Consider the following 27,766-nt stretch of genomic DNA (forward strand, 5'->3'; position numbering starts at 1 on the left):
GTTCATCTTGGCGACCAGCAGCAGTCTGGTCACCTGCTCCGCCTCGGGTCCGCCTTAACTTGTTATGCTACTTATTTTGCTGGGTCTGGACGCTGTCGTCTGGCCGTATGCAGACGGTTTGTAACGCACTTATCGCCCGCGGTCACGGAGAAAGTTGATAAAGTTGATAGATTTTATACGTTTTCTGGCGAGGAGACGCACGCCCAACCTCCTTGACTCGCTTGGTAGAGCGACGGTCTCGCTTCTTGCAGGTTGGCGTTCAATCCCCCGGCCGTCCAAGTGGTTGGGCACCTTTCCGTTCCATCTCTCTTATCCCAAATCCCTATCCTCGTTTCTCCCAAGTGCTATATAGTCGTAATGGTTTAGCGCTTTCCCAGCCCCGCTCCTGTGCCAGGTAAGTCCACTACGGGCTCACCATAGCCCGTGCTGCTTGGAACTTTTTGTTCCCAGTAGCTGAATCTAAAACAACAACAAACAGCGCTTTCCCCTGATACTTACCATACCTACCTTAGCGAGGAGGTGTCTGGTGACGGCTTGGCCCAAAGGCACCAGAGGTTAGCGGGTCTTGGTGGTGTGCCCTCAGGGTATGGTGGGCTCCTGGTGTGCCCTCAGGGTATGGTGGGCTCCTGGTGTGCCCTCAGGGTATGGTGGGCTCCTGGTGTGCCCTCAGGGTATGGTGGGCTCCTGGTGTGCCCTCAGGGTATGGTGGGCTCCTGGTGTGTCCTCAGGGTATGGTGGGCTCCTGGTGTGTCCTTGGGGTATGGTGGGCTCCTGGTGTGTCCTCAGGGTATGGTGGGCTCCTGGTGTGCCCTCAGGGTATGGTGGGCTCCTGGTGTGTCCTCAGGGTATGGTGGGCTCCTGGTGTGTCCTCAGGGTATGGTGGGCTCCTGGTGTGTCCTTGGGGTATGGTGGGCTCCTGGTGTGTCCTCAGGGTATGGTGGGCTCCTGGTGTGTCCTCAGGGTATGGTGGGCTCCTGGTGTGTCCTCAGGGTATGGTGGGCTCCTGGTGTGTCCTCAGGGTATGGTGGGCTCCTGGTGTGCCCTCAGGGCATGGTGGGCTCCTGGTGTGCCCTCAGGGTATGGTGGGCTCCTGGTGTGCCCTCAGGGTATGGTGGGCTCCTGGTGTGCCCTCAGGGTATGGTGGGCTCCTGGTGTGCCCTCAGGGTATGGTGGGCTCCTGGTGTGCCCTCAGGGTATGGTGGGCTCCTGGTGTGCCCTCAGGGTATGGTGGGCTCCTGGTGTGCCCTCAGGGTATGGTGGGCTCCTGGTGTGCCCTCAGGGTATGGTGGGCTCCTGGTGTGCCCTCAGGGTATGGTGGGCTCCTGGTGTGCCCTCAGGGTATGGTGGGCTCCTGGTGTGTCCTTGGGGTATGGTGGGCTCCTGGTGTGTCCTCAGGGTATGGTGGGCTCCTGGTGTGCCTTCATGGTGAAGTGCCGGAGGACACTAGATGACTTTGTTTGCGATTTTGCCCATTTGGGCAGGAGTTTAGGCGAGGCAAAATTTTTGCCTTGACTACCCAGTGTGCTTCGTGTGGGGCCGGTGCTCGGCTCTCTCTTTCACCCTCACGCCCCTGTTCACCTAGCAGTAAATAGGCACCTGGGAGTTAGACAGATGCTACGGGATGCTTCTTAGTGGTGTGTAACAAAAAGAAGGCCTGGTCGAGGACCGGGCCGCGGGGACGGTAAGCCCCGAAATCACCTCAAGATAACCTCAAGATAACCTCAAGATAACCCGTAGTAACAAACAGGTAAGCACCGATGCGGATTGAAGTGATATTGTTTACCGGCTTCACATATCAAGTGATTATATATATCCACCACATTTATTATACAGCATTTGATTATCGTTTCATCCTCCCAGCTGGGAGTTGGATTCTACAACAGGTGTTGTAGCGGTGATCTCATGCTGGGAGGCCGGAGAGTAACGTGGCCACACTCACAGAACACACCAGTCAGTGAGACAGGCTCAGTGAGACAGGCTCAGTGAGACAGGCTCAGTGAGACAGGCTCAGTACTCTGTGGGCGAACAGCCTTACCTGAGGGTCGTGTGGCTCTTCTTACCTGGGCGTGGTGTGACCCTCCTCACTCTTGCCAGTCAACATCTAAGACGTAGAGCGACTTAGGAACCATACTTGGCAATCGTAAAGTCCGGGAAAGTGGAACAGAAATATTCTACGATCCAAAAATCAGAGAAAGTACTCAACGGCTCTCAGGTTCTGGCAGATGCGGCAGAATGAGACCACTGGTGGCTGTTGTGGCCTTCCTCACCCTAGCAGTAATTGTTTCAGCCAAGCCACAGGTAGTGTCAAACACCTCATGTTGTTCCTCACAGGTAGTGTCAAACACCTCATGTTGTTCCTCACAGGTAGTGTCAAACACCTCATGTTGTCCCTCACAGGTAGTGTCAAACACCTCATGCTGTCCCTCACAGGTAGTGTCAAACACCTCATGTTGTCCCTCACAGGTAGTGTCAAACACCTCATGTTGTCCCTCACAGGTAGTGTCAAACACCTCATGTTGTCCCTCACAGGTAGTGTCAAACACCTCATGTAGTCCCTCACAGGTAGTGTCAAACACCTTATGTTGTCCCTCACAGGTAGTGTCAAACATCTCATGTTGTTCCTCACAGGTAGTGTCAAACACCTCATGTTGTTCCTCACAGGTAGTGTCAAACACCTCATGTTGTCCCTCACAGGTAGTGTCAAACACCTCATGTTGTCCCTCACAGGTAGTGTCAAACACCTCATGTTGTTCCTCACAGGTAGTGTCAAACATCTCATGTTGTTCCTCACAGGTAGTGTCAAACATCTCATGTTGTTCCTCACAGGTAGTGTCAAACATCTCATGTTGTTCCTCACAGGTAGTGTCAAACACCTCATGTTGTCCCTCACAGGTAGTGTCAAACACCTCATGTTGTTCCTCACAGGTAGTATCAAACACCTCATGTTGTCCCTCACAGTTAGTGTCAAACACCTCATGTTGTCCCTCACAGGTAGTGTCAAACACCTCATGTTGTTCCTCACAGGTAGTGTCAAACACCTCATGTTGTCCCTCACAGGTAGTGTCAAACACCTCATGTTGTCCCTCACAGGTAGTGTCAAACACCTCATGTTGTTCCTCACAGGTAGTGTCAAACACCTCATGTTGTCCCTCACAGGTAGTGTCAAACACCTCATGTTGTTCCTCACAGGTAGTGTCAAACACCTCATGTTGTCCCTCACAGGTAGTGTCAAACACCTCATGTTGTCCCTCACAGGTAGTGTCAAACACCTCATGTTGTTCCTCACAGGTAGTGTCAAACACCTCATGTTGTCCCTCACAGGTAGTGTCAAACACCTCATGTTGTCCCTCACAGGTAGTGTCAAACACCTCATGTTGTCCCTCACAGGTAGTGTCAAACACCTCATGTTGTCCCTCACAGGTAGTGTCAAACACCTCATGTTGTTCCTCACAGGTAGTGTCAAACACCTCATGTTGTCCCTCACAGGTAGTGTCAAACACCTCATGTTGTCCCTCACAGGTAGTGTCAAACACCTCATGTTGTTCCTCACAGGTAGTGTCAAACACCTCATGTTGTTCCTCACAGGTAGTGTCAAACACCTCATGTTGTTCCTCACAGGTAGTGTCAAACACCTCATGTTGTTCCTCACAGGTAGTGTCAAACACCTCATGTTGTTCCTCACAGGTAGTGTCAAACACCTCATGTTGTCCCTCACAGGTAGTGTCAAACACCTCATGTTGTCCCTCACAGGTAGTGTCAAACACCTCATGTTGTCCCTCACAGGTAGTGTCAAACACCTCATGTTGTCCCTCACAGGTAGTGTCAAACACCTCATGTTGTCCCTCACAGGTAGTGTCAAACACCTCATGTTGTCCCTCACAGGTAGTGTCAAACACCTCATGTTGTCCCTCACAGGTAGTGTCAAACACCTCATGTTGTCCCTCACAGGTAGTGTCAAACACCTCATGTTGTCCCTCACAGGTAGTGTCAAACACCTCATGTTGTCCCTCACAGGTAGTGTCAAACACCTCATGTTGTCCCTCACAGGTAGTGTCAAACACCTCATGTTGTTCCTCACAGGTAGTGTCAAACACCTCATGTTGTTCCTCACAGGTAGTGTCAAACACCTCATGTTGTCCCTCACAGGTAGTGTCAAACACCTCATGTTGTCCCTCACAGGTAGTGTCAAACACCTCATGTTGTCCCTCACAGGTAGTGTCAAACACCTCATGTTGTCCCTCACAGGTAGTGTCAAACACCTCATGTTGTCCCTCACAGGTAGTGTCAAACACCTCATGTTGTCCCTCACAGGTAGTGTCAAACACCTCATGTTGTCCCTCACAGGTAGTGTCAAACTTAAAAAAAGGAAAGAACCTACTTAGTAAGAATATAGACAAAAAATATTCAATAAATTCAATGATATATAACTTTGCACACACAGATTTACACTTAAACAGAATAAATATCACACCTAGAATATTTTCTCTGTAGCCATGAAAAGTGCACTTTAAGCAATCTTAACTCTCATCAACTCCTTACACGGGCATTTTTGGTCAATAAAAATGTAAATGTCAATCACCGAATAATTCACAGGAAGTTGATCAGGTCATAATTAATTACTGGAAACATCTCATTACAGTTCAGACACCTAGGTGTGGGGGGGGGGGTATTTGGGTCTCAGCCAGGACTTTCCTACACATTTTTGTTATTGTAACGATCGTAGGCGGAGTGGGTACAGTACTGAGCTTGCTAGTGTTGTGTTTACAGAGTTTCTCGAACTATATTTCATTTGAAATATCTCACTTACACTCTTTTGTATATTCCACTCCCTATAATCTCTTGAGCCGTACTAATAGGTTGCTATAGGATCACACCTGTGAGGGTATTAGGAAGGTGATTATCTAAGGCCACTGTCAGGCTTTATCATTTACTTACACACAGTAAATACTCTGGTAACATAATAGTTTTATTCAATTCTAGGTCAAATCTAACTCTTGATACTTGGCTACACCTTTTTTCCTAAGTCTTCAGTGACTTATATACCTTCGGTTGTAGTCACGTCACCGATTACCAGATCCGATCCTGTGATTTGTCGATATCATCACCCCGCTCGAACCAGATTGCAAGTTACGAATGGAATCTAAAACAATTTTATTTTACTAACTGACCTTTGGGGGTGTGTGATTGCTTACCAGTCTCTTATGGCGGATCTGTATAAGTGTTAGTCTGTGCTTGTTAGCCTGTGAATCAGGAGCATTAGCGGACTATTCCTAACCTTCACTAAACATGAAGTGTCCGGAGCGCGACGAGTCTCTCTCTTTCCAATTATCTGAACTCTCATTATCGATTAAGTCCCCTAAACATGTGAAGTTCCTTCGGCAATGTGATCTAACGGATGTATTGTGTTTGTCTTCTTCAGAAGACTTGCGAGGCGCGTGGCGGGAGATGTTTGAAGAGCGGCAGGAAAGGATGTCTGACGGTGGCCACACAGAGCTGCCCAACCGGAGCCACCTGCTGCCAGCCAGGTGAGTTTCCCCTCTCCTCCTGCTGGCGTCCCCTCCTGCTGGCGTCCCCTCCTGCAGGCGTCCCCTCCTGCTGGCGTCCCCTCCTGCTGGCGTCCCCTCCTGCAGGCGTCCCCTCCTGCTGGCGTCCCCTCCTGCTGGCGTCCCCTCCTGCAGGCGTCCCCTCCTGCTGGCGTCCCCTCCTGCTGGCGTCCCCTCCTGCAGGCGTCCCCTCCTGCTGGCGTCCCCTCCTGCAGGCGTCCCCTCCTGCTGGCGTCCCCTCCTGCTGGCGTCCCCTCCTGCAGGCGTCCCCTCCTGCTGGCGTCCCCTCCTGCAGGCGTCCCCTCCTGCTGGCGTCCCCTCCTGCTGGCGTCCCCTCCTGCAGGCGTCCCCTCCTGCTGGCGTCCCCTCCTGCTGGCCGCCCTCCGCAGCCCCCTACGGCTCTAATACATTCCAGTATTGGTTACATTAAATAGGCTATAGGAATTTACACAACTATCTTGTGTACAGGTTCAAAATATCTGTCAACCGGTCCACACACTGGATTATTCATCCAGGGTGTGGACTACTCATCCAGGGTGTGGCTTATTCATCCAGCGTGTGGATTATTCATCCAGTGCAGACACTGGACCCTAATTGGTTCACACAATATACCCTAACTGGTCCATATATTAAGCTTAGAGCTAACATCCTAAACTTGGAAACCCTTTATTCCATCCAATGGATTAGTCTAGGTCCTTGCGCCCAAAGTTAGAGCCTTCTCAGTCGATGAAGCTTGACCATCTCTTGCCACAGCTTGGAACATGTATGCGTTGAACAAGGCATGAACGAAGGGCGGCCAGCAACTCCATGTGATGAAGACCGGAACGACGAAGCAGGGTCCCAGGCGAAGCCGGTGAATACACAGTGCAGCAACAATATTGTTTGGACAGCACTTACAGAATCATGCGCTGAGCAGCGCCCCCGAGCAAGTGTATGGGACTATAAGGTCTGAGTCAGGCTGCGGAGCAAGCCAGTCTCAGGCAAGTGACATATAGGACAACTAAGACACGTAATAGAAAAAAACAGAACCTACCTTGCGTTACCTTACGATGATTTCGGGGCTCAACGTCCACGCAGTCCGGTCCTCGACCAGGCCTCCTCGTTGGTGGACTGGTCAACCAGGCTGTTGGACGCGCTGACGTATGAATTAGCCTAGATAAACCTAGATAAGGTTTACACAGGATACAACTGTACGGCTGAAACATTATTATTCAACAAGAGGTTTATATATTAGCTCCCTGATATATAAAGATTCCAAAATGGACGTCAGACTGATCACTCATGCGTGTATCCATGATTTTTAAGTTATTTACTGCTATTGTTACTGTCACTTCTACTGTTATTATTGTGATTACTAGGCCTACTGCCGTTACTACTACTGCTGGTATTATTACTAGGCCTACTGCCGTTAGTACTACTGCTGGTATTATTACTAGGCCTACTGCTGGTATTATTACTAGGCCTACTACCGTTAGTACTACTGCTGGTATTATTACTAGGCCTACTACCGTTACTACTACTGCTGGTATTATTACTAGGCCTACTGCCGTTAGTACTACTGCTGGTATTATTACTAGGCCTACTGTCGTTAGTACTACTGCTGGTATTATTACTAGGCCTACTGCCGTTAGTACTACTGCTGGTATTATTACTAGGCCTACTGCCGTTAGTACTACTGCTGGTATTATTACTAGGCCTACTGCCGTTAGTACTACTGCTGGTATTATTACTAGGCCTACTGCCGTTAGTACTACTGCTGGTATTATTACTAGGCCTACTGCCGTTAGTACTACTGCTGGTATTATTACTAGGCCTACTGCCGTTACTACTACTGCTGGTATTATTACTAGGCCTACTGCCGTTACTAGTGTTTAACCAATATATATCACTATTCAAAATGTAAGACAAATATTTTACAATTTATGTCTCAGAATGGAAATTTGATTTACACTCAAAATGGGAGTTGGATTTACACTCAAAATGGGAGTTGGATTTACACTCAAAATGGGAGTTGGATTTACTATTAAAATGGGAGTTTGATTTACACTCAAAATGGGAGTTGGATTTACACTCAAAATGGGAGTTGGATTTACTATTAAAATGGGAGTTTGATTTACACTCAAAATGGGAGTTGGATTTACTATTAAAATGGGAGTTTGATTTACACTCAAAATGGGAGTTGGATTTACACTCAAAATGGGAGTTGGATTTACTATTAAAATGGGAGTTTGATTTACACTCAAAATGGGAGTCTGATTTACGACTATACAGTGCAATCTGTGCCGACAATCAGAACTGTGCCGACCTATATAAGTTGGTGCAAGAAAAGCCTCTGATCTAACAACGTAGAGCCTCTGCCCAGTAATATATATATAATATCTGTTATTACAATGTAAAACTTTACCCAAAAAAAAACTGTTGCCAGCAGACACAATCTAACCAGTTTTTGTGTTTATGCCAGGGTCACGGACGCTAGATAAGACACACTTGAGAAAATGCCGACCATCGCGCAAGTGTGAGAGGAAAGGCGGGAAGTGTGTCTCTCACCAGCCGGGTTCGTGCCCCACCAAGAGCAAGAGCAAGTGGTGCAAGGGGCGGCACTGCACCTGCTGCCTCCCAGGTCAGTTGACACTTGCCGGCCGGCTGTCAGGGGGTCATTTCACACCTACACATGTTGTTGTTAAAGATTTGCTACCTGGAACAAAGTTCCAAGTAGCACGGGCTATGGTGAGCCCGTAGTGCCTACATCTACACAGCCACACCTACAAACACTTATAATACATTACATTTATGTTCACGTTGATCTCAGCTCTTAAAGGAGCTTTATTTATCTAAATCTTGAATACAGCTTCCAGCTCTTATCTAAATTATTTAAGCAATTCTGAGGAAAGTCATTAGCCACGTCTGTTCCCTCAGCTGCCTTGAGATCTTGAGCCATTAGCCTTCCACTGAATATAAACAGCATGTTGTTGTTGTTTAACAAAAAGTTGCAAGTAGCACGGGCTATGGTGAGCCCGTAGTGGACTTACCTGGCACAGAAGCGGGGCTGTAACTGTATATATAAACAGCAGTCCACACTGACATATATATATATATATATATATATATATATATATATATATATATATGACTCCTGGTTCAAGGTGTGTGGTGGCAGGCCCAGGGGCTCCACCAGCCACACCGTGGATGCTCAACGATAAGGAATGAGACCACAAAGTTGCTCATAACAGTCTGATTCACTGTTACATTGTGCTTGTGAACAATACAGTAAATCTTGAAGTACAATCCAGGAAACTAACAGCCAGTCTCGTCTGCTGAACTCTGGTGTTGGAACACACTCAAACACACACACATACACACACACACTCATACATATATACACATATACATGGACGGAGCTGCAGGCAGACGAACAGCCATTCTCTCTTATAGTGTATATATATATATATATATATATATATATATATATATATATATATATATATATATATATATTATATATATATATTATATATATATATATATATATATATATATATATATATATATATATATATATATATATAATTATCAACCACACTAGTATATATATATAATATATTATATAATATATATATATGTATGTATGTATGTATGTATTCAGTAATTATTGAATTATTGGTTATATATAATAATAATTATTGGTTATTGTATTCAATAATCTATCATATATTGACATGTGCAGGGAAGCAGGAGTGTGTGGATCACGGGGGGTGTGCGGCTGTGGGCGGGTACTGCTCCAACAGGAACACCCTCGCATGCACTAACGGCCAGGTCATGGAAAACGTCTGTACCGGCCTCTCCTGTGCTTGCTGCATTCCACGTGAGTTTTTTTTTCCTTCAGGAACATGATGTTTAATGTCATTTCCTCTCAGACTTGACTGTGTCTTTTCATCCACCTACATCTCACTGTACTGATTTAATTGGTTGATGTTTTAACCCGCCTTTTTAAGCTTAAATGTTTAGCAATTTCTATTCGCTCAGGTCCCGTTTTATGTTGGGTTGAGAGGTTGATCAGCTTGATCTTTTCCTTTTTTTTTGTCTGCTTCAGCCTTGTCTTCCTCACTCTACGACTCTCAAGAGGATAGATGGTCAGTGCTCCTAACCTGTCTTCATAAGGAACGTTTACTTATGGTGGAGTTTAACTTGCTTATTTTTTTCTTTTCCGGGATAGTTTATGCACTCTGTATTACGGTGAGCGGAACATTTCAGTGTAATGCAAGTGAGGCCTCAGAGTAGCTAGGTAAAGCTTCACTACTCTATACCACCTTCCCTACTCTATACCACCTTCCCTACTCTACACCATCTTCCCTACCCTTCACCATCTTCCCTACCCTACACCATCTTCCCTACCCTTCACCACCTTCCCTACCCTTCACTACCTTCCCTACCCTTCACCACCTTCCCTACCCTACACCACCTTCCCTACCCTTCACCACCTAACCTACCCTTCACCACTTTCCTTTCAACCCTTTAATCATTTTCACTAAACCCACTTCGTCGATCAGTAAACCACATAAGAGAAACTAACATTAAATCACGTTTGTTAGGTGAATCTTAGTCAGGACGGAGTCAGCAATATATAGCGATATTGGAAATTATTGAAATTTGCTATTTTATGTAGAGCCCAGTCACCCTACACTGTCTGGGGCGGCTAGCCCTAATGTGCCACCCAACCTCAGACAGACAGACAGACAGACAGACAGACAGACAGACAGACAGACAGACAGACAGACAGACAGACAGACAGACAGACAGACAGACAGACAAACTAACAGACATTCATTTTCATTAGATATAGATTAACATATTTACTCTAAGTCTAAGGAAGTTTTACACCATTGCTCTCTTCTGTTTTCCTCACAGAACAAACCTGTGTGTGCGGAGTTGCTAACGAGAACCGCATCGTTGGAGGATTTGAGACGAGTCCGAACGAGTTCCCCTGGGTGGTGGGTCTGGCCTTCGACGGCAACACCACCTATAGCTGCGGCGGCACCATCATCAACAACCAGTACATCCTGACCGCTGCTCACTGCCTCTACGACCAAAACACCTTCCAGCCTCGCAACCCCTCCACCATTAAGGTCGGGGTAGCCGACTACAACCAAAATTCCCATGCTGACGACATCCCCGGTGTCACCCGTCTTGTCAGCATCCAAAATTTCACAATTCATCCAAATTACACCTTTTTCAACGTCACTGATGACATCGCTCTGGTGAAGCTGGCAGAGCCGCTAGACCTGACTTCACACAGGGAGGTGCGACCAGTCTGTCTGCCCGCGAACGACAACCTGACTTACGCAGGCCTCGAAGGCACAGCTGTGGGTTGGGGCTACACATCAGAGACTGCAACTACAGAGCCGGATATCATGAGGGAAGTTCAAATCCCTATTCTCGGCCCAACCTGCAATAACCAAACTGTTGCCTTTTATACCATAACGAGGAACATGCTATGTGCCGGCGCGGCCCAGGGAGGCGTGGATACGTGTCAGGGGGACTCTGGAGGCCCCCTCACTGTGCTGCAAGGAGGCAGATACGTCCAGGTGGGGATTGCTTCCTTCGGAGACGGTTGTGCCAGGCCCAATTCGCCAGGGGTGTACACACGGGTCAGTAGGTACCTGCCCTGGATCAGGGCGAACACCCAAGGGGCTACGGACTGTGGGGCTCTCACTCGCTAGAGCTCTCTCAGTCCCCCTCACTGTCTAGGGCGGCAGAGATACGGTAAATGAATAATGATATTGAATAATGAATTTGTATTTGTCTCTCTCTCCCTCTCTTGTTGTTGCACATACTAGTTCAATATTATTCCGTCACTGCTATTGGCTAGCTAGAGTTATGAAGTTTGTTATTTCTACTACCTCCTCATCACAATCGACTTGAGAATGGTCCAGGACGGACCGAAACGTCGTCGTCCCTTCAATTTATAGTGTGTGGTCTGGTCAATATGGAAGTTTTGGTATTGGACCAACTGTCTACTTAATTTTACTTATAAATGTCAAATACTATTTGCAGGTAAATAATTTACATATACTGTATAACATTTAGCAGTTGTGTGCATAGTTTAATATTTCAACACAGTTTATATGTAAACAATACCTGGAATAAAAGCATCCCTCACAAACAGTGTGTTAATATTGATGACTTTTCACACACACACATATATATTGATCGTTAATATTGATCACTTCCCACACACATAAATGGATGTGTGCGAGAAGTGATGAAGAGAAAGCGCTATAAGCCCTTACGACTACATAGCCCTTGGAGTAAGTCCAAGTGCTTGTGAAAGCTAGTAAGTCCAGCAAGGTCCTTCTTGAGATGGACTTCAACAGTGCACAAGGGGCCATTTAACTGAGCACAATGATGGTCCTGCCCGTTCTCTTGATGCGTCCACAAACGGACAAAATATGGGGTACTATGACTTACGAACCAAGCCACCAACCTATACATGGGAAAACGTAGTTATTAGTAAGCCGTTACTTGTCATAGTGACCTTTATTTTGTATGTTGGGGACCATACCGTACAGAATTCGACGTATTAGTTGAGAGGAGGAGTACGGACTTCCTCCGGTCACTGCTCAAGCTATACTGAAACATACTGATAACCTCTGCTCTCTAAATGCATACAGTGTCGTCTCCGTGGTGTAGTGGTAAGACACTCGCCTGGCGTTCCGCGAGCGCTATGTCATGGGTTCGTATCCTGGCCGGGGAGGAGTTACTGGGCGCAATTCCTTAACTGTAGCCTCTGTTTAACGCAACAGTAAAATGTGTACTTGGATGAAAAAACGATTCTTCGCGGCAGGGGATCGTATTCCAGGGACCATAGGATTAAGGACTTGCCCGAAACGCTACGCGTACTAGTGGCTGTACAAGAATGTAACAACTCTTGTATATATCTCAAAAAAAAACAAAAAAAAAATGTAACCTTAATCCGGTATGTTCATACAGGCTATCACCTCTGCCTAGTATATTCATACAAGCTAATATTTGCACCCTACCGGGCTGGACGGTAGAGCGACGGTCTTGCTTCATGCAGGTCGGCGTTCAACCCCCGACTGTCCACAAGTGGTTGGGCACCATTCCTTCTCTCCTCCGTCCCATCCCAAATCCCTATCCTGACCCCTTTCAAGTGCTATATAGTCGTATTGGCTTGGCGATTTCTCCTAATAATTCCCTTCCCCCTTCCCCCCCTCTCCCCCAACATCCTCCCCCTCCCTTCTCTCTCACCCCCACTGCCCTCTCTCTCTCTCTCTCTTTCTCTCTCTCTCTCTCTCTCTCTCTCTCTCTCTCTCTCTCTCTAATATATTTAGAGATTTAAACATTTAAAAAATGCTAAAAAAAATACGGAAAACAAATCTGAATTTCAGACTTCATGAGAAAACAAGACATGAAATAAGCTCATGTGGGCATGTAATTGGTCTTACTGGCGAACTCAGCACCTTTATCAACCTATAAGATACAAGAGGTACAGTGACACAGGTGGGTGGTATAATGACACAAGTGGGGTGATACAATGACACAGGTCGGGTACTGTAATACAGGTGGGATGATACAATGATGCAGATAGGTGAAACAATGTGTCACAAGTTAGTGGATACCACAATAAACAATGGGACTGGCTAATGGTGGGTGAAAGTATTGTGAATACGTGGGAGGGGTATGTGAGAGTGAATGGGAGAGCAGGATAGAGGGAGAGGGTCTGTGGGGAGGGATGGTTGTAGAGAGAGCGGCTGGCATAGAGAAAGGACTGCAGGAAACCATAATTGCTAACCAGTCTACAACAAGGTGTCGGCCAGTTCGCGCGCGCGCGTGTGTGTGTGTATGTATGTGTGTGGTCACAGAGTTGGTCAGCAGGGGAGGACTCTGGGAACCAGTACAGGTCGTTTCAGGGGTACAGGAGGTCGACCCTGTGATCGGACGGGTCCAGAAGCCAGCTGGTCTGCCTGGTCAAGAAACCCTTCAACAGTGAGTTACCTCAGCTGTTGTTGGTGGTTTCCACAACCTAGGTTCGTGGAGTGTTTAGTGTCACTGTTGGGTGTTTAGTGTCACTGTTGGGTGTTTAGTGACACTGTTGGGTGTTTAGTGTCACTGTTGGGTGTTTAGTGTCACTGTTGGGTGTTTAGTGACACTGTTGGGTGTTTAGTGTCACTGTTGGGTGTTTAGTGTCACTGTTGGGTGTTTAGTGACACTGTTGGGTGTTTAGTGACACTGTTGGGTGTTTAGTGTCACTGTTGGGTGTTTAGTGACACTGTTGGGTGTTTAGTGACACTGTTGGGTGTTTAGTGTCACTGTTGGGTGTTTAGTGTCACTGTTGGGTGTTTAGTGACACTGTTGGGTGTTTAGTGTCACTGTTGGGTGTTTAGTGTCACTGTTGGGTGTTTAGTGTCACTGTTGGGTGTTTAGTGTCACTGTTGGGTGTTTAGTGTCACTGTTGGGTGTTTAGTGACACTGTTGGGTGTTTAGTGTCACTGTTGGGTGTTTAGTGTCACTGTTGGGTGTTTAGTGTCACTGTTGGGTGTTTAGTGTCACTGTTGGGTGTTTAGTGTCACTGTTGGGTGTTTAGTGTCACTGTTGGGTGTTTAGTGTCACTGTTGGGTGTTTAGTGTCACTGTTGGGTGTTTAGTGTCACTGTTGGGTGTTTAGTGACACTGTTGGGTGTTTAGTGTCACTGTTGGGTGTTTAGTGTCACTGTTGGGTGTTTAGTGTCACTGTTGGGTGTTTAGTGTCACTGTTGGGTGTTTAGTGTCACTGTTGGGTGTTTAGTGTCACTGTTGGGTGTTTAGTGTCACTGTTGGGTGTTTAGTGTCACTGTTGGGTGTTTAGTGTCACTGTTGGGTGTTTAGTGTCACTGTTGGGTGTTTAGTGTCACTGTTGGGTGTTTAGTGACACTGTTGGGTGTTTAGTGACACTGTTGGGTGTTTAGTGTCACTGTTGGGTGTTTAGTGTCACTGTTGTGTGTGCGTGAGCGACTTCTAACAAACTTACCCTGAACATTTGTATTTATTTATTTAATTTATTTATATATATACAAGAACATTGGGTATATGAAAGCACTTATATATTTATACATTGGGTTTATGTCGTGTCCAAATTAGTCGTGTTGACCAGAGTACATAGCATTGATGCTTTTACATTCTTGCAAGCCCACATATTCTAAATACTAACTATGCTAACCCACATATTATTAATGACTGTGAATGCTGAGCTAAGTGATGTGGTGGAGGCTGACTCCATACACAGTTTTAAATGTAGATATGATGGAGTTCGAGAAGCTCAGGAATCTGTACACCATTTGATTGAGCAGTTGAGAAGCGGGACCGAAGAGCCAGAGCTCAACCCCCGCAAGCACAACTAGATGAGTACTAACATAGCGTTTCGGGGCAGTAATCGATATCAAACATCGATAAAATTTTGTCCATATACTTTGATAACAAAACCAACACACGAATTAACCTAAGAATTAACAATATCGAAATTATGAGAAAAGTTGACGTGAAGTTCCTTGGTGTTCGCAGAGACAACAAGCTGAATTTCCATTACCATACACAAAATATTAGAGAAAAACAAAGGAAAATTAGTACGGAACTGTGAGAGTGGGGGGGGAGGAGGGAGGGGGGGTGTTACGTGTACGTTGGGCGGTGTGTGTATAAATGACCGGAAGCCGAACAACATATGATAGTCGAACAACAGTTGTTTCACTTCCTGTGGTGGTTAAGTGGGTGCTGGGAGTGGCGGGTAGTGGTGGTGGTGGTGGGCGGAGTCTGCACCTGCGCTGACAACATCACCACCACCACCACACGCGGTGTTGTTTACACATTTTTATTGGTGGCTGAGCAGGGTACGGGAGGAGGAGGGGTTAGTGATACCCATGCACTGCCGTCACTCTCCAGCACCGTCACACTCTCCACCACCGTCACACTCTCCAGCACCGTCACACTCTCCACCACCGTCACACTCTCCACCACCGTCACACTCTCCACCACCGTCACACTCTCCAGCACCGTCACACTCTCCACCACCGTCACACTCTCCACCACCGTCACACTCTCCAGCACCGTCACACTCTCCACCACCGTCACACTCTCCACCACCGTCACACTCTCCACCACCGTCACACTCTCCAGCACCGTCACACTCTCCACCACCGTCACACTCTCCACCACCGTCACACTCTCCACCACCGCCACACTCTCCACCACCGTCACACTCTCCACCACCGTCACACTCTCCAGCACCGTCACACTCTCCACCACCGTCACACTCTCCACCACCGTCACACTCTCCACCACCGTCACACTCTCCACCACCGTCACACTCTCCACCACCGTCACACTCTCCACCACCGTCACACTCCACACTGCACAAAATGCTATCACTCACTGAATTAAAAACCTATATAGACATTAGAATGAATTTAGAATCTCAATCGGTAAATTGCAACGTTTTATAAAAAATAATGCACATTAACTTGCTTATATTACTTATTGTCTTGTGGAAGGAAACAATTGAACTGAGCTGTCGAAGCATTTAACATAGCTTTAGGGTGATTTCTAAATTAACAAATGAAGCCCGTACATTAAATGGAGTTCCATTTGACTTGAAAAGTTGGGTAGTGTTGATTTCAGAGATTCCTGCTGTGAGTGACCAAGATGACGAAGATAAGGGATGCTAGATGAATTTCCCGGCAGTCGTGAGGGATCATGACTCCTTGAGCCAATTGGTAGTCTAGATGTGAGGTAGCGTGGCATGGGAGTGATGGAAGACCCAACATTTTCCCCAATGAACTCGATGAAGCCAGAGTCAAAAAGCGTCCTGGCATTCTGCCAGGAAGCAGCTCTGTCGGAGAGATTTGTTTATAAACAGGGTTCACCAAACCACACACTAGAAAGTAAAGGGGCAACGACGTTTCGGTCCGTCCTGGACCATTCTCAAGTCGATTGTAATTCTCACAATCGACTTGAGAATGGTCCAGGACGGACTGAAACGTCGTCGTCCCTCCACTTTCTAGTGTGTGGTTTGGTCAACATATTTCAGCCACGTTATTGTGACTCCTCGTCTGCATAAACAGGGTTCGTTCACGTGGGGGTCAATATTGTAGAGGGGGATGATGGCCATTGACAGGACTTGATGGTACTTGACAGGACTGGATGCTAGCATCAGTGGAGGCTACGTCTGGCTCTGGAATTTATGGAGATGTGAAGGAAGTATTGATGATTGTCGGCGCTGAGGTGACAGGGAGGGAACTCGCCAAAGGCAAGTTGTGAGTCAGTAATGCTTGTCAGGAACATGGAGGATAAACTTATCATAGTCTGATGGCTCAAGAGAATTTTGTATCTGGAATTACTGTATAGTTTGAGGGGCCAGATATTTCAGTAGTATTTATAAGCCTTTGTATATATTCTGCATGCATATTCCTGAAGGAGGCAGTGAATATTGGTAATGGTGTGGCTGTCATGAGGACGGTTCGAGAGCCTACACATTCTCGTCCCTTGTACAGGTGCATTTCTTAATTATTATGTGTAAGTAAAACCCACTGATTGGGTTCAGCCCACTGGCCTCTGTTCACTAGAAGTATTATTAAATATGCTTATTCATTTATTAGTATCTTTTATTTATCAATGATTTTGCCATGTAGACTAGTTATTGTTATATTCATAACAATACACCCAAAGAAGATAAATCACATAAAACATTTAAATTATTGAGAAAATATGATGTGTTTGGGTAAGGTTTCTTAAAGGAGCAGCGGACAGCAAGATGGTGTCAAACGTCCGTGTTAAGTATGTAAAATGGTCAGCAGGCAGGCCTGGAGGGTCTCCGGGCCTGCCTGCGGACCAGAGGCAGACAGTAAGTTTAAACAAACAGAAACACTAAAACCTGATCGACTGAGTTAAGGGGAGACCTGTGAATACTTGTACCGGAGAGGTGCCCAGAGTGAGCGGTGGCTCAGATGTTATCAGACGAGGAGTCGCCTTACGTTTCGTACCTTTTGCCTTGCTCTTCTTCCTCTAAGATTTTCTTCTCCTCACTTCTCTCTTGCCTATTTATTGCCTTTAACTCCTTCCCTCATCACAATCGACTTGAGAATGGTCCAGGACGGACCGAAATGTCGGCGTCCCTTCACTTTCTAGTGTGTGGTTTGGTCATCAGATATTATCATTACGCGGCCGACCAGGTGGATGAGAAACAATGGTCGAGGTACGGTACCCCCGTCCTCTCAACTATTATATCATCAGACGTATAAGTATGGCTGCATTATCAGGGTTAAATATAATAGCGACCCATAAGTGTACCAAGTGATCACAGAGTATATATGTGGACCAAGTAACAAGTCTATGTCACCCCTCGCCAGGTGCACAGGCGTGACCCAGGTGACCAGGACGCTGCTAGTCAACATGCTCCTCTTCCCCGACCTCCTCCTCGTCTTCACTCTTCTCCAGGTACCTGAGTATGCTTGGGCAACACGCGTTCCTTTAAGCATATTTGGTTAAATATGGCCGCATTACTGGCGTTGTTGATCTTGTAGTATAAGCTTTCGGTTCTAACTATTTTCTTACTTTCGGGATTAAGAAGAGCAATCGAGTTGTCGAAATTCATGGTAAAGGAACTCTAATGATAATTGAAGGGTATATTTTCTACAATGTTTCGTGTCACTCTGGACCATCTTCAAGTAAGGGATGAATATACAAGTTGCATGTTGATCTTACATACACATGTGAGAGAGAAATTGTGTGGGATATAAGGTGAAGTAATCACACATAGGTAAAGAAATATGGGCATAATGGGAATGAATGCCCATCAAACACTGGGTAAAGCAGTGGGCGGTGAGAACTCGACAGAGATGTCTTTACCCGCTGCTGTTTAGCGAGGTCTGGGTCTGAGCGTAGGCAAGGTATCGAAGTCGTTACTCTGTATATTTTAAGATGGGTCTTTTTTGTTCTCTGTTTTATGAGTATAGCTTCCAGTATTTGCAGTCTTCTCTGGTCAGTGGTGGAGGCCAGGATTGTTGTATTTTCTCCATAAGCAAGTTCACTATTCAGTTCCAGAGAACATTCAGCATCGTGTGGGACGGCTCACTCAGACAGGCGCTAAGCAACACTACCACGTCCTCTGCGCTTACCAATAGCCAGGGTTCGGTACCCTTGGGTACCAAGCTACCGAACAAGCAGGGTATGGTACCCTGGGGTACCACGCTACCCAACCAACAAGGTTCAGTACCCTGGGGATCCAAGCTACCCATCAGTCAGGGTAATGTACCCTGGGGTACCAAGCTACCCAACAACAAGGATATATTATCACCAAATACCAACCAAGGTAAGGTACCATATCCACTAAGTCATGCATTTCGTATGTACATATTGCATTGTGTATTATTGACTATTTTAAACCTCCTTTACACAGTATATTTCTTATTCACTAATTATTCATAATTTCACCCCTGATTATCTTTCATATTTATTGTTCAATTATAATGCCGTATTACCGGTATTTATTATAAGGATAAATAGAACCTTAGGATATGTTATTCATTTTTCAGATTTATTTAAGTTATCTTACATCTCTTGGTGTTAAATTTGACTTCAAATGTTTCAACAAACACATACATTAATCCCAAGGTCCTCCAATATTGCCTAGGTGTCATCACTTTCGTATTTTTAATAAAATCATCAAAATAATATATTACTATTTATTTTATATTAATAAGCAAATTCTAGGTCCTACAGTATGTTATTATTAAAAGCACCTAGTAATAAATTTCATAATGGTAATACTCACATATTCATAAGTAAATATACTCACATATATTTATACTCACATGAATATGGGATCAGTTGAAATGAAATACCTGATTGTTAAACAATTTGACGGGTCGTATTCCGGAGATAATTTTGGATTAAGGGTCTGCCCGAAATGCTATGCGTGCTAGTGGCTTTACAAGAATGTAACAATTCTTGTATATGCTTCTTTTCGGCCGTGGTAATTGAATCCGGGGCCTATTCGCTGTGAGCCGACTACACTGACCAATGCGCCAAATTAATTGTATTTCCCTTATCTACAATAATCCTTTACCTCAGCCTTCCCCCACGTCTTCACTCCCACAACACCAGAACATGTCTTCAAAAGGTCAGCTGTAACACAAACAAGGAGCAACGGTTTCAGGCTCAACAGGCCACAGCGTAGAACACAAAACAGGAGATGCTTTATCATCCATAGGGGCGGCTTCCTGTCCTCGTCGAGGCCACTAGAAGAGTGTTAAGAGGCCCCTCAGGTAAATTCAGGTACATATAAGTAATGTGTTGTTGTGTTGTGTGTGTGGCAGAGTTAGCATGCGGATCGAGAGTGATGGTGCGGCCTGGTGTCACCTACACCTTCACCACTCCTGGCTACCCTGCTCCATACCCGCCCTTCACCTACTGCCGCTGGACCTTCAATGTAAGTCACCTCTCAGTTTTCAACCTGAAAAATTTAATCGATTTGACTGAAAATATTATATGCATTTTCAATCAAGATGGATTAAATCCTCCTCTTAACATCTTGGATTAAATTATACAACACGGAAGCTTTCACTCGCTCCCAGCTGGGATGGATTAATATATTCAGTTATTCAGTGTGACGTGTACATTTGTCTGTGTAAACGAGTTGTGCCACAGGGCGGGAGCAGCAGCCGGCGTGTACACCTCACCTGCTCCAACTTTGACCTGGAGGCGTCCTCCACGTGCTCCGGGGCGGCCTTCCTCGCTCTCCAAGAACCCGCCAGGAACATTCAGTGGTAAGATAGTGTTTACACTCCTTGTTTACTCAGCGTAACACCGTATTTGTTCTGGATACTGAGTGTTATTTTCTCACTGATATTAGACAGTAAACCTTTACATATCCAGAGGGGTTGTGACGCTAAAACAACCAATTATACAGGTTCTGTGGAAATACAGGCCCGCAGAACGTGGTCTCAGAAAGTAGTTTGATGAGCGTGCACTTCTGGAGTAGCTGGCGGAACACCAGTAGGAGAGGATTTCAGTGCACCGTCAGTCTCAGGCTCGCCTCACAGTCTGTCGGAACCTGCCGTGAGTATCACAATTACATTCACAATCCTAATGTCAAATTTTCTCCACCGATCCCCCCCCCCCCAAACTATTACGTGTGACCTGTTACAGACATTAAATCTTGCATGCTAAGTTCCTTTTTCTTTTTTATCTTTGTATTAATGAAGAGAATGTTGGATTAATACGAGGGTGAAGCAGTGACTTAGCCAGCTATACCTTTTAACAATACCAGGGTATACCAATGACTTAGCCAAATATACCGTCTAACAATGCCAGGGTGTAATAATTGGTATATACCAATAACTTAGTCAGGTATACTTTGTAACAATCACCGGGGTAAACTAATGAATTAGGTATACCTTGTAGCAATACTAGGGTGTAGTAGTAGTAGTGACACAGTAGTATAAAGTACGACATAGACTGGCCTTTATGGATTTTTAGGGTGTGAAATTAAAGTAGATATTCCCGTAGACTTTCCCGTAGTCTAGACTTTACTACACCCGCCTTAGCTACGTGTGCGTTTGTACATGCCTATGTGTGCCTTAAGGATCATTTCTTCCCCTGTTTATTTAGAATCATGTCCCTGGGGACTCAGAACTAGGTTAGGTTATGTTAAAAGTTCAACCTAACCTTCCCTGCCACTGTCTTCACTACTGTCCTTCCCTGCCGCTGTCTTCACTACTATCCTTCCCTGCCGCTGTCTTCACTACTATCCTTCCCTGCCACTGCCTTCACTACTATCCTTCCCTGCCACTGCCTTCACTACTGTCCTTCCCTGCCGCTGTCTTCACTACTATCCTTCCCTGCCGCTGCCTTCACTACTGTCCTTCCCTGCCGCTGTCTTCACTACTATCCTTCCCTGCCACTGCCTTCACTACTGTCCTTCCCTGCCGCTGTCTTCACTACTATCCTTCCCTGCCACTGCCTTCACTACTATCCTTCCCTGCCGCTGTCTTCACTACTATCCTTCCCTGCCACTGCCTTCACTACTGTCCTTCCCTGCCACTGCACCCTGCAGGGTGTGGGCGTGAAGGCTACAACACCCGCGTGGTGGGAGGGGTGGAGGCGGGCCTACACCAGTTCCCCTGGGCGGCCCAGGTGCGCATCGCTACAGGCTTCTGCGGGGGAACCCTTATCAACGAGCGCTTTGTTCTCACTGCCGCCCATTGTGTCGACAGGTGAGTCCCCCCACGCTCACTTTGACAACAGGTGAGTCCCCCCACGCTCACTTTGACAACAGGTGAGTCCCCCCCACGCTCACTTTGACAACAGGTGAGTCCCCCCACGCTCACTTTGACAACAGGTGAGTCCCCCCACGCTCACTTTGACAACAGGTGAGTCCCCCCACGCTCACTTTGACAACAGGTGAGTCCCCCCACGCTCACTTTGACAACAGGTGAGTCCCCCCACGCTCACTTTGACAACAGGTGAGTCCCCCATGCGCACTATATCTACAGGTGAGTCTCCCCCCCTCCCCCCACGCCCACTGTATGTGCAGTAATTCATGACAGATATTTTAGTCAAATATTGATTTATTAATTAAGCTAAACAAAATCGTCTATGTTTATACTTTAGCTTTGGAAATGGTGATGAATAGACACCACTCTGCAGGAGTCCAGTATTAGGGCTACTGTCATCGTATTTGGGGCAGTCACCACCTTAGAGAGAAGTGTCAGGGCAGCGAGGCTACTACCATGACAGCAGCGACAGTCACCACCTTAGAGAGAAGAGACATTAACCACCTCAGAGAGGAGAGTAACTGGAATACCAGCATGGCAGTAGGAAAAGTCACCACTTACAAGTATTAAAATGACAATAAGAAAATATTACTTTTGTAAATATACAAAAAGGCTAGTGGAGTATTACAAGAAGTCTTATGTTCTCAGTTCTCAAACTTACCGCTATAGAAGTACGCTCTCTTTGTGGGCTCACTCTGGCTATATCATGGCGTGACGGTAATAGGTTACGAATGATCACAAATTTGTACACATGTTAACCCAATGTATATCTCTTACTGTATCCTTTCAATAATGCCATCAGATCTTGGGGAGAAGTTTTTCCACCACACTTACTTCAGATGACCAGCCCCTATGAGAGGGGTAACTAAGTCACTTGTCATCACACCCGTATGGCGGACATTATATTGCTGTATTTCTCCATTTGTGTTCACTTTTTTCTTTTTACTTCTGAGGATGCCGAGTTGTATTCAACAAGACACTTCAAGATCATTCAAAATATAAAATGAACTTTGAAAAGTTGATTTTAAAACTTTCTTCCCATGTGAAGAACATAAGAAATATAAAAAAAAACTTTCTAGAATGATTGATCTAACCCATTCGGTCATATTCAGTAGCGTGTGCCTGTAAGATTAGGCTATTAGAACGGCAGCCTCATGTTTACTTGGTGATGACCACAATTATTTTCATAGGTCACGAATGTTGCTTACCCTTTATAAAATAATTAAAAGAGTTATGAAAAGCCTTGAGGTATGCGCAGACTGGCCCTGGCAAGCGGAGCTCTGCCGGAGGTGGTGTTGGGGGAACACGACCGGAGTCGGCCGGACGAGACACCTTACACCCTGGTGGTGGCAGCCAAGCGGGTCATACCCCACGAGAACTACCGCCGCTCCAAGAGCCCCAAGGATAACGACATTGGTCTGATAGAGCTGGCCACCGATGTTGACCTGGGGGCTAGTCGCAACATCGGCCCGGCCTGTCCCCCAGATCCCAGCCTCCAGTATGACGACATCCGCGTCACTGTCATCGGGTGAGTATTGTTAACTCGTGTTCTCCTCGGGTGAGTACCTTACTCACCTGTTGTTCCCGACTGAGTACCGTTAAGTAACGTGCTACTTTACCCACCAGTAACAACATCTGGCACAGTAGGATACTGGGTATAAATACTGACCTTGAGTTAGAGTAAGTGGGACCGAAAACAAATATTTTCCAAAGTATTAAACCTAAGTATTGCACTCAGTGTATTCCGTGACAATTTTGGATGTAACCTAAGCATACTGTGTTTACCTGAAGATGGGGGTATACGAACTTCCCGGGACACCAGGCTACAGTGCTGCAGAAGGTGGAGCTGGCGACGGTGCCTCTAGCACAGTGTATGAAACAGTACCAGGCTGGAATCATCACAGACAACATGATCTGCGCCGCCGCCCCCGACAAGGACGCCTGCTTTGTGAGTCCATCACCTGCTTTGCGAGTCCATCAGCTTCTTTTTGAGTCCTTCACCAGCACTAACTTTTACAAACTTCCCCAGCTTTATGAATAGTGAGTCGTGTTTCTCAAATTCACTTTCGTTTTGACTGTGGAAAGGTTTACGACATTTATATATCTTGACTCTTACAAACCTGTTCCAACCCCTTCCTTCTAATAGCACGTGGCATTTTGACGTATACTCTACCTAGGGCCAAAAACTGTCTTACTAATCCGAATCCGAGTGGGAAACTATTATAAGTGGTACCCCAGAGCTCTGTCTCAGAACCTCTGTTATAACAACATAAGAAGATCAAACTGCTGAAAGCCTATTAGCCCATATAACCGGCAGGTCTCAATTATATAGACCCAAACATTGACACATGTCAAACTATGCTTTAAACAATCAAGCTATCTCACGTCCATTACGCACGACCATTAACACACAATTAGAAAGTTTTCTTTTAGCTTGAGAGTAAAGGAAAAATGGAATGCACTTAAGGAGTAGGTTGTGGAAGCAAACTATTCATAATTTTAAAACTAGATATGATTGGGAAATGGGATAGGAGTCATTGATGTAAGCAACCGATGGCTAGAAAGGCGGGATCAAAGAGTCAATGCTTGATTCTGCAGGCACAAATAAGTGAGTACAAATGGTTGAGTACACACCCAGGAAGCAGCCCATGACAGCTGTCTAACTCCCCGGTACCTATTTACTGCTAGGTAACAGGGGCATCGGAGTGAAAGAAACTCTGCTCATTTGTTTTCCGCCATCGCCGGGGATCAAACCCCAGTCCCCAGGATTAATAGTACTGAGTGCTGTCCACTCAGCCACCAGGCGCCCCTAAGTGAAGGCGTTGCCTTGGTTTGTTGTATTTGTCCCCTGTTATTTTTGTCACGTGCCGTTGGCTTGTAGGTATGTAAATATACAGTTGAGGGCCCTTCCGGCCTTCGTTCTGTTTCTTTACTGTTTATGTACCTTTGGTCATGTGTGTGTTTTGCTTATTGTAGTGTGTACTTGCTTGTTATCCTGTCCTTATGTTTGTATTTCCTGTTTATGTCTGGTAGGCCGGATGTCCTTTTGTGATTTGACTGGTGGTTTGTGTTTTGTTATTGATTTTATTGTATTTTTGTGGCATGCTTTGGCGCGTCAATTTAACAAAAAAAATGCAGACATATTGTTAAGGAGCAGAAATCATCAAGAATTTATGCAACCACTTACGAAACATGTATATCTTGTACACTAACATGCACAAGATGTACAATAGATGTACATGTTAAGGAGACAGCGACTAACAGAAAGTTGTTGTTGAACAAATCCACAAGAGCAACGACGAGAGTTCGAACCTACGTCCGAGAGGATCCCAGACGCTGCCTTAATCGACTGAGCTACGACATGCTTAAAAAATTGCAACCGGGAAATCATCCTGACCTACCACGTCAGATCATCCTGATCCTCTCAGACGTAGGTTCGAACTCTCGGCATGGCCCTTGTGGATTTATTCATTTGATGCATCACGCTATTGTGATTTCTGTGCGTAAGAAAGTGTTTGTTGTTCAGGACGACAGCGGCGGAGCCCTGATGACCAAGGTGGGGGAGCACTGGCAGGTGGTGGGCGTCGTCTCCTTCGGCCCCACCAGCTGCGCCAACCCCAACGTCTCCGGCGTCTATACCAGAGTGGCCAGTGAGTGTCTACACCAAGGGGGCAAGTGTTGATTCGGGGAACAGATTAGTAGGTAGCGAAATAGAAGTTGGGGGGGGATCCCTTGATTGTCACAAGCGTAGGTTAGACTTGTATAAATGTATGGGTTTGGGTGGAAATAAATAAGAGCTGCCATATACGGGCCAAGTTTCCTTAATTACTATGTGTCTTATGTTACATATATACAAGCCCAGACTAACAGACACCATCTCTGTCCACAGATACGAACCCAAAAATATATGCTGATTAGCATTGTAAATATATGGCCACGTCTGTGGTAGAAAATAATAATTAAAAGTACTGCTGTGGCCACTCAAGTACTGAGGTGGCCACACAAGTAATAACTAAGGTGGCCACGCAAACAACTACTGAACTGACCATCCAACTAATTCCTATGCCGGTTGAGATAGTGTAGGTCCAGACACTTCAAGCATTAAGCTAGTCAGGATTATTTCATTTACCAACAAATTATTAAACAAAACAGTATAATTGTGTCCTTGTTACCGGCAGATTACGTCCCCTGGATCCTCTCCAAGATTGGCGATGCAAGGACCTGTCCACCACCTTGACTCTTGTCCACCATCCTGGCCCATGTCCATCACCCTGGCCAATGTCCATCACCCTGGCCAATGTCCACCACCCTGGCCAATGTCCACCACCCTGGCCAATGTCCACCACCCTGGCCAATGTCCACCACCCTGGCCAATGTCCACCACCCTGGCCAATGTCCACCACCCTGGCCAATGTCCACCACCCTGGCCAATGTCCACCACCCTGGCCAATCCTTCGTATAAGGCTTTGTGTTTCAGTGTGTGACTTCTCTGACTAGATTATAATATTAGATGCAATATAATTTTGTACGTTAATGTATAATTGTTTTCCTGATCCTTTCATAGTGGTTACTTTATTCTCCGGCTGATCTAATCTTTATACAAACATAAAGCTGTCTTCCTTGTTGTACAGGGTGTTTGAAATGTTTTACGGCATTTAATGTATAATCTTTTAGGGCATTTATGTTCATTACTTTTCTGGTATAATAATTATCAATTTATGTACATTATAATTAGGGTAGTTATTGTAATTGTTAATTATATACTTTGCTTTGAATCTCTCTGAATAGTTAACTGAATAGTTCAACACAAGTCAAAGTTAGAGAAGATTCGGTGGTATGCCTCCTGACAAGTCCCAGAACTGAGAGGTATGAGCTACATGGAAAGGCTATATATACGGGAGCTAAACCTCCCATCCCTGGAAGACAGAAGAGTAAGGAAAGACATGATAAACTCCTACGAAATTCTTAGGGAAATTGACAGGGTGGACAAACACAAACTATTTGGTACGGGTGGAACACGGACAAAGAGACACAGGTGGAAACTTAATTCCCCAAATTCCCAAATAATTTGTTCAGTGTCAGAGTAGTTAACAGGTGGAATGCAGTGATGTGGCACCTGTGCAGTGCACAGGTGGCAGTGATGTGGTGGAGGCTGACTCTATACACAGTTTCAAATGTAGATTTGATAGAGCCCAGTAGGCTCAGGAACCTGTACACCAGTTGATTGACAGTTCAGAGGCGGGACCAAAGAGCCAAAGCTGAATAGTAATAGAAAGTCTCCCAATGAAAAAGGCTGCCTATGATCCGACAATCCTAAGGCGCATAATAGAAGAGCAAATGTATAGCATAGCAGTAGCAGGAGCCACCCACATCTTCACAGACGGATCGGTGGACACAGAAAATGAGAGTGCTGGCGCTGCTCTTTGCACGACCAGCGTTCAGGCATATTGGAGACTGGGAGGACTAGTATCATCAACCCAAACTGAGCTGTTCGCCATACAACAGGCATTCGCATATGTGATTGCACAAAACACTCAAAATGCAATCATACACACAGACTCAAAAGCTGCACTTCAAATACTAGGACAAAAACAGTGGAAAGATAATGTGGAAATAATTACCACCATTTTGTATCAAGGAGCAGTCGCTAAAGGCAAAGGCCTCAACATAACTTTAAACTGGATCCCATCCCATATTGGAATCCCATTAAATGAAAAAGCTGATGAAATTGCTAAATTGGCAACTCGTCATCCAGTGATACATAAAACAATTCAACCCAGCCTAGAGAACATAAAAAACATCATCACCAAAAAACTCTCACATCTCAACAAAGCCTACCTGCACCAGAGAATAGCTGCAGGTTCGCCCTCTGCAACATGGTATCTTCAGGCAACCAAATTAGAAA

The 27,766-nt window shown here is 45.8% G+C and overlaps 2 protein-coding genes and 1 long non-coding RNA gene across 3 annotated transcripts; all 3 read left to right on the forward strand.

The window, feature by feature from the left end:
* Positions 1-1,938: 1,938 nt before the first annotated feature.
* Positions 1,939-11,703, forward strand: LOC123765711 (trypsin-1-like). Its single transcript, XM_069337184.1, has 5 exons — positions 1,939-2,298; positions 5,420-5,525; positions 8,005-8,163; positions 9,268-9,405; positions 10,449-11,703. Exons 1-5 carry the CDS (start codon positions 2,233-2,235, stop codon positions 11,258-11,260), a joined length of 1,281 nt encoding a protein of 426 aa, XP_069193285.1. The 5' UTR covers positions 1,939-2,232; the 3' UTR covers positions 11,261-11,703.
* Positions 11,704-13,378: 1,675 nt separating this feature from the next.
* Positions 13,379-18,886, forward strand: LOC138372050 (uncharacterized). The gene is made up of 3 exons (XR_011230658.1): positions 13,379-13,547; positions 17,935-18,022; positions 18,623-18,886. It is a non-coding gene; the product is annotated as an uncharacterized lncRNA (long non-coding RNA).
* Positions 18,887-19,916: 1,030 nt separating this feature from the next.
* LOC138372047 (trypsin-1-like) lies at positions 19,917-26,365 on the forward strand. The gene is made up of 8 exons (XM_069337186.1): positions 19,917-20,015; positions 20,234-20,352; positions 20,496-20,644; positions 21,642-21,801; positions 23,120-23,389; positions 23,653-23,809; positions 25,388-25,511; positions 26,040-26,365. Exons 1-8 carry the CDS (start codon positions 19,926-19,928, stop codon positions 26,096-26,098), a joined length of 1,128 nt encoding a protein of 375 aa, XP_069193287.1. The 5' UTR covers positions 19,917-19,925; the 3' UTR covers positions 26,099-26,365.
* The last annotated feature ends 1,401 nt before the right edge of the window (positions 26,366-27,766 follow it).

Source organism: Procambarus clarkii, chromosome 37 (assembly GCF_040958095.1).
Source record: "Procambarus clarkii isolate CNS0578487 chromosome 37, FALCON_Pclarkii_2.0, whole genome shotgun sequence".
Lineage (NCBI taxonomy): Eukaryota > Metazoa > Arthropoda > Malacostraca > Decapoda > Cambaridae > Procambarus > Procambarus clarkii.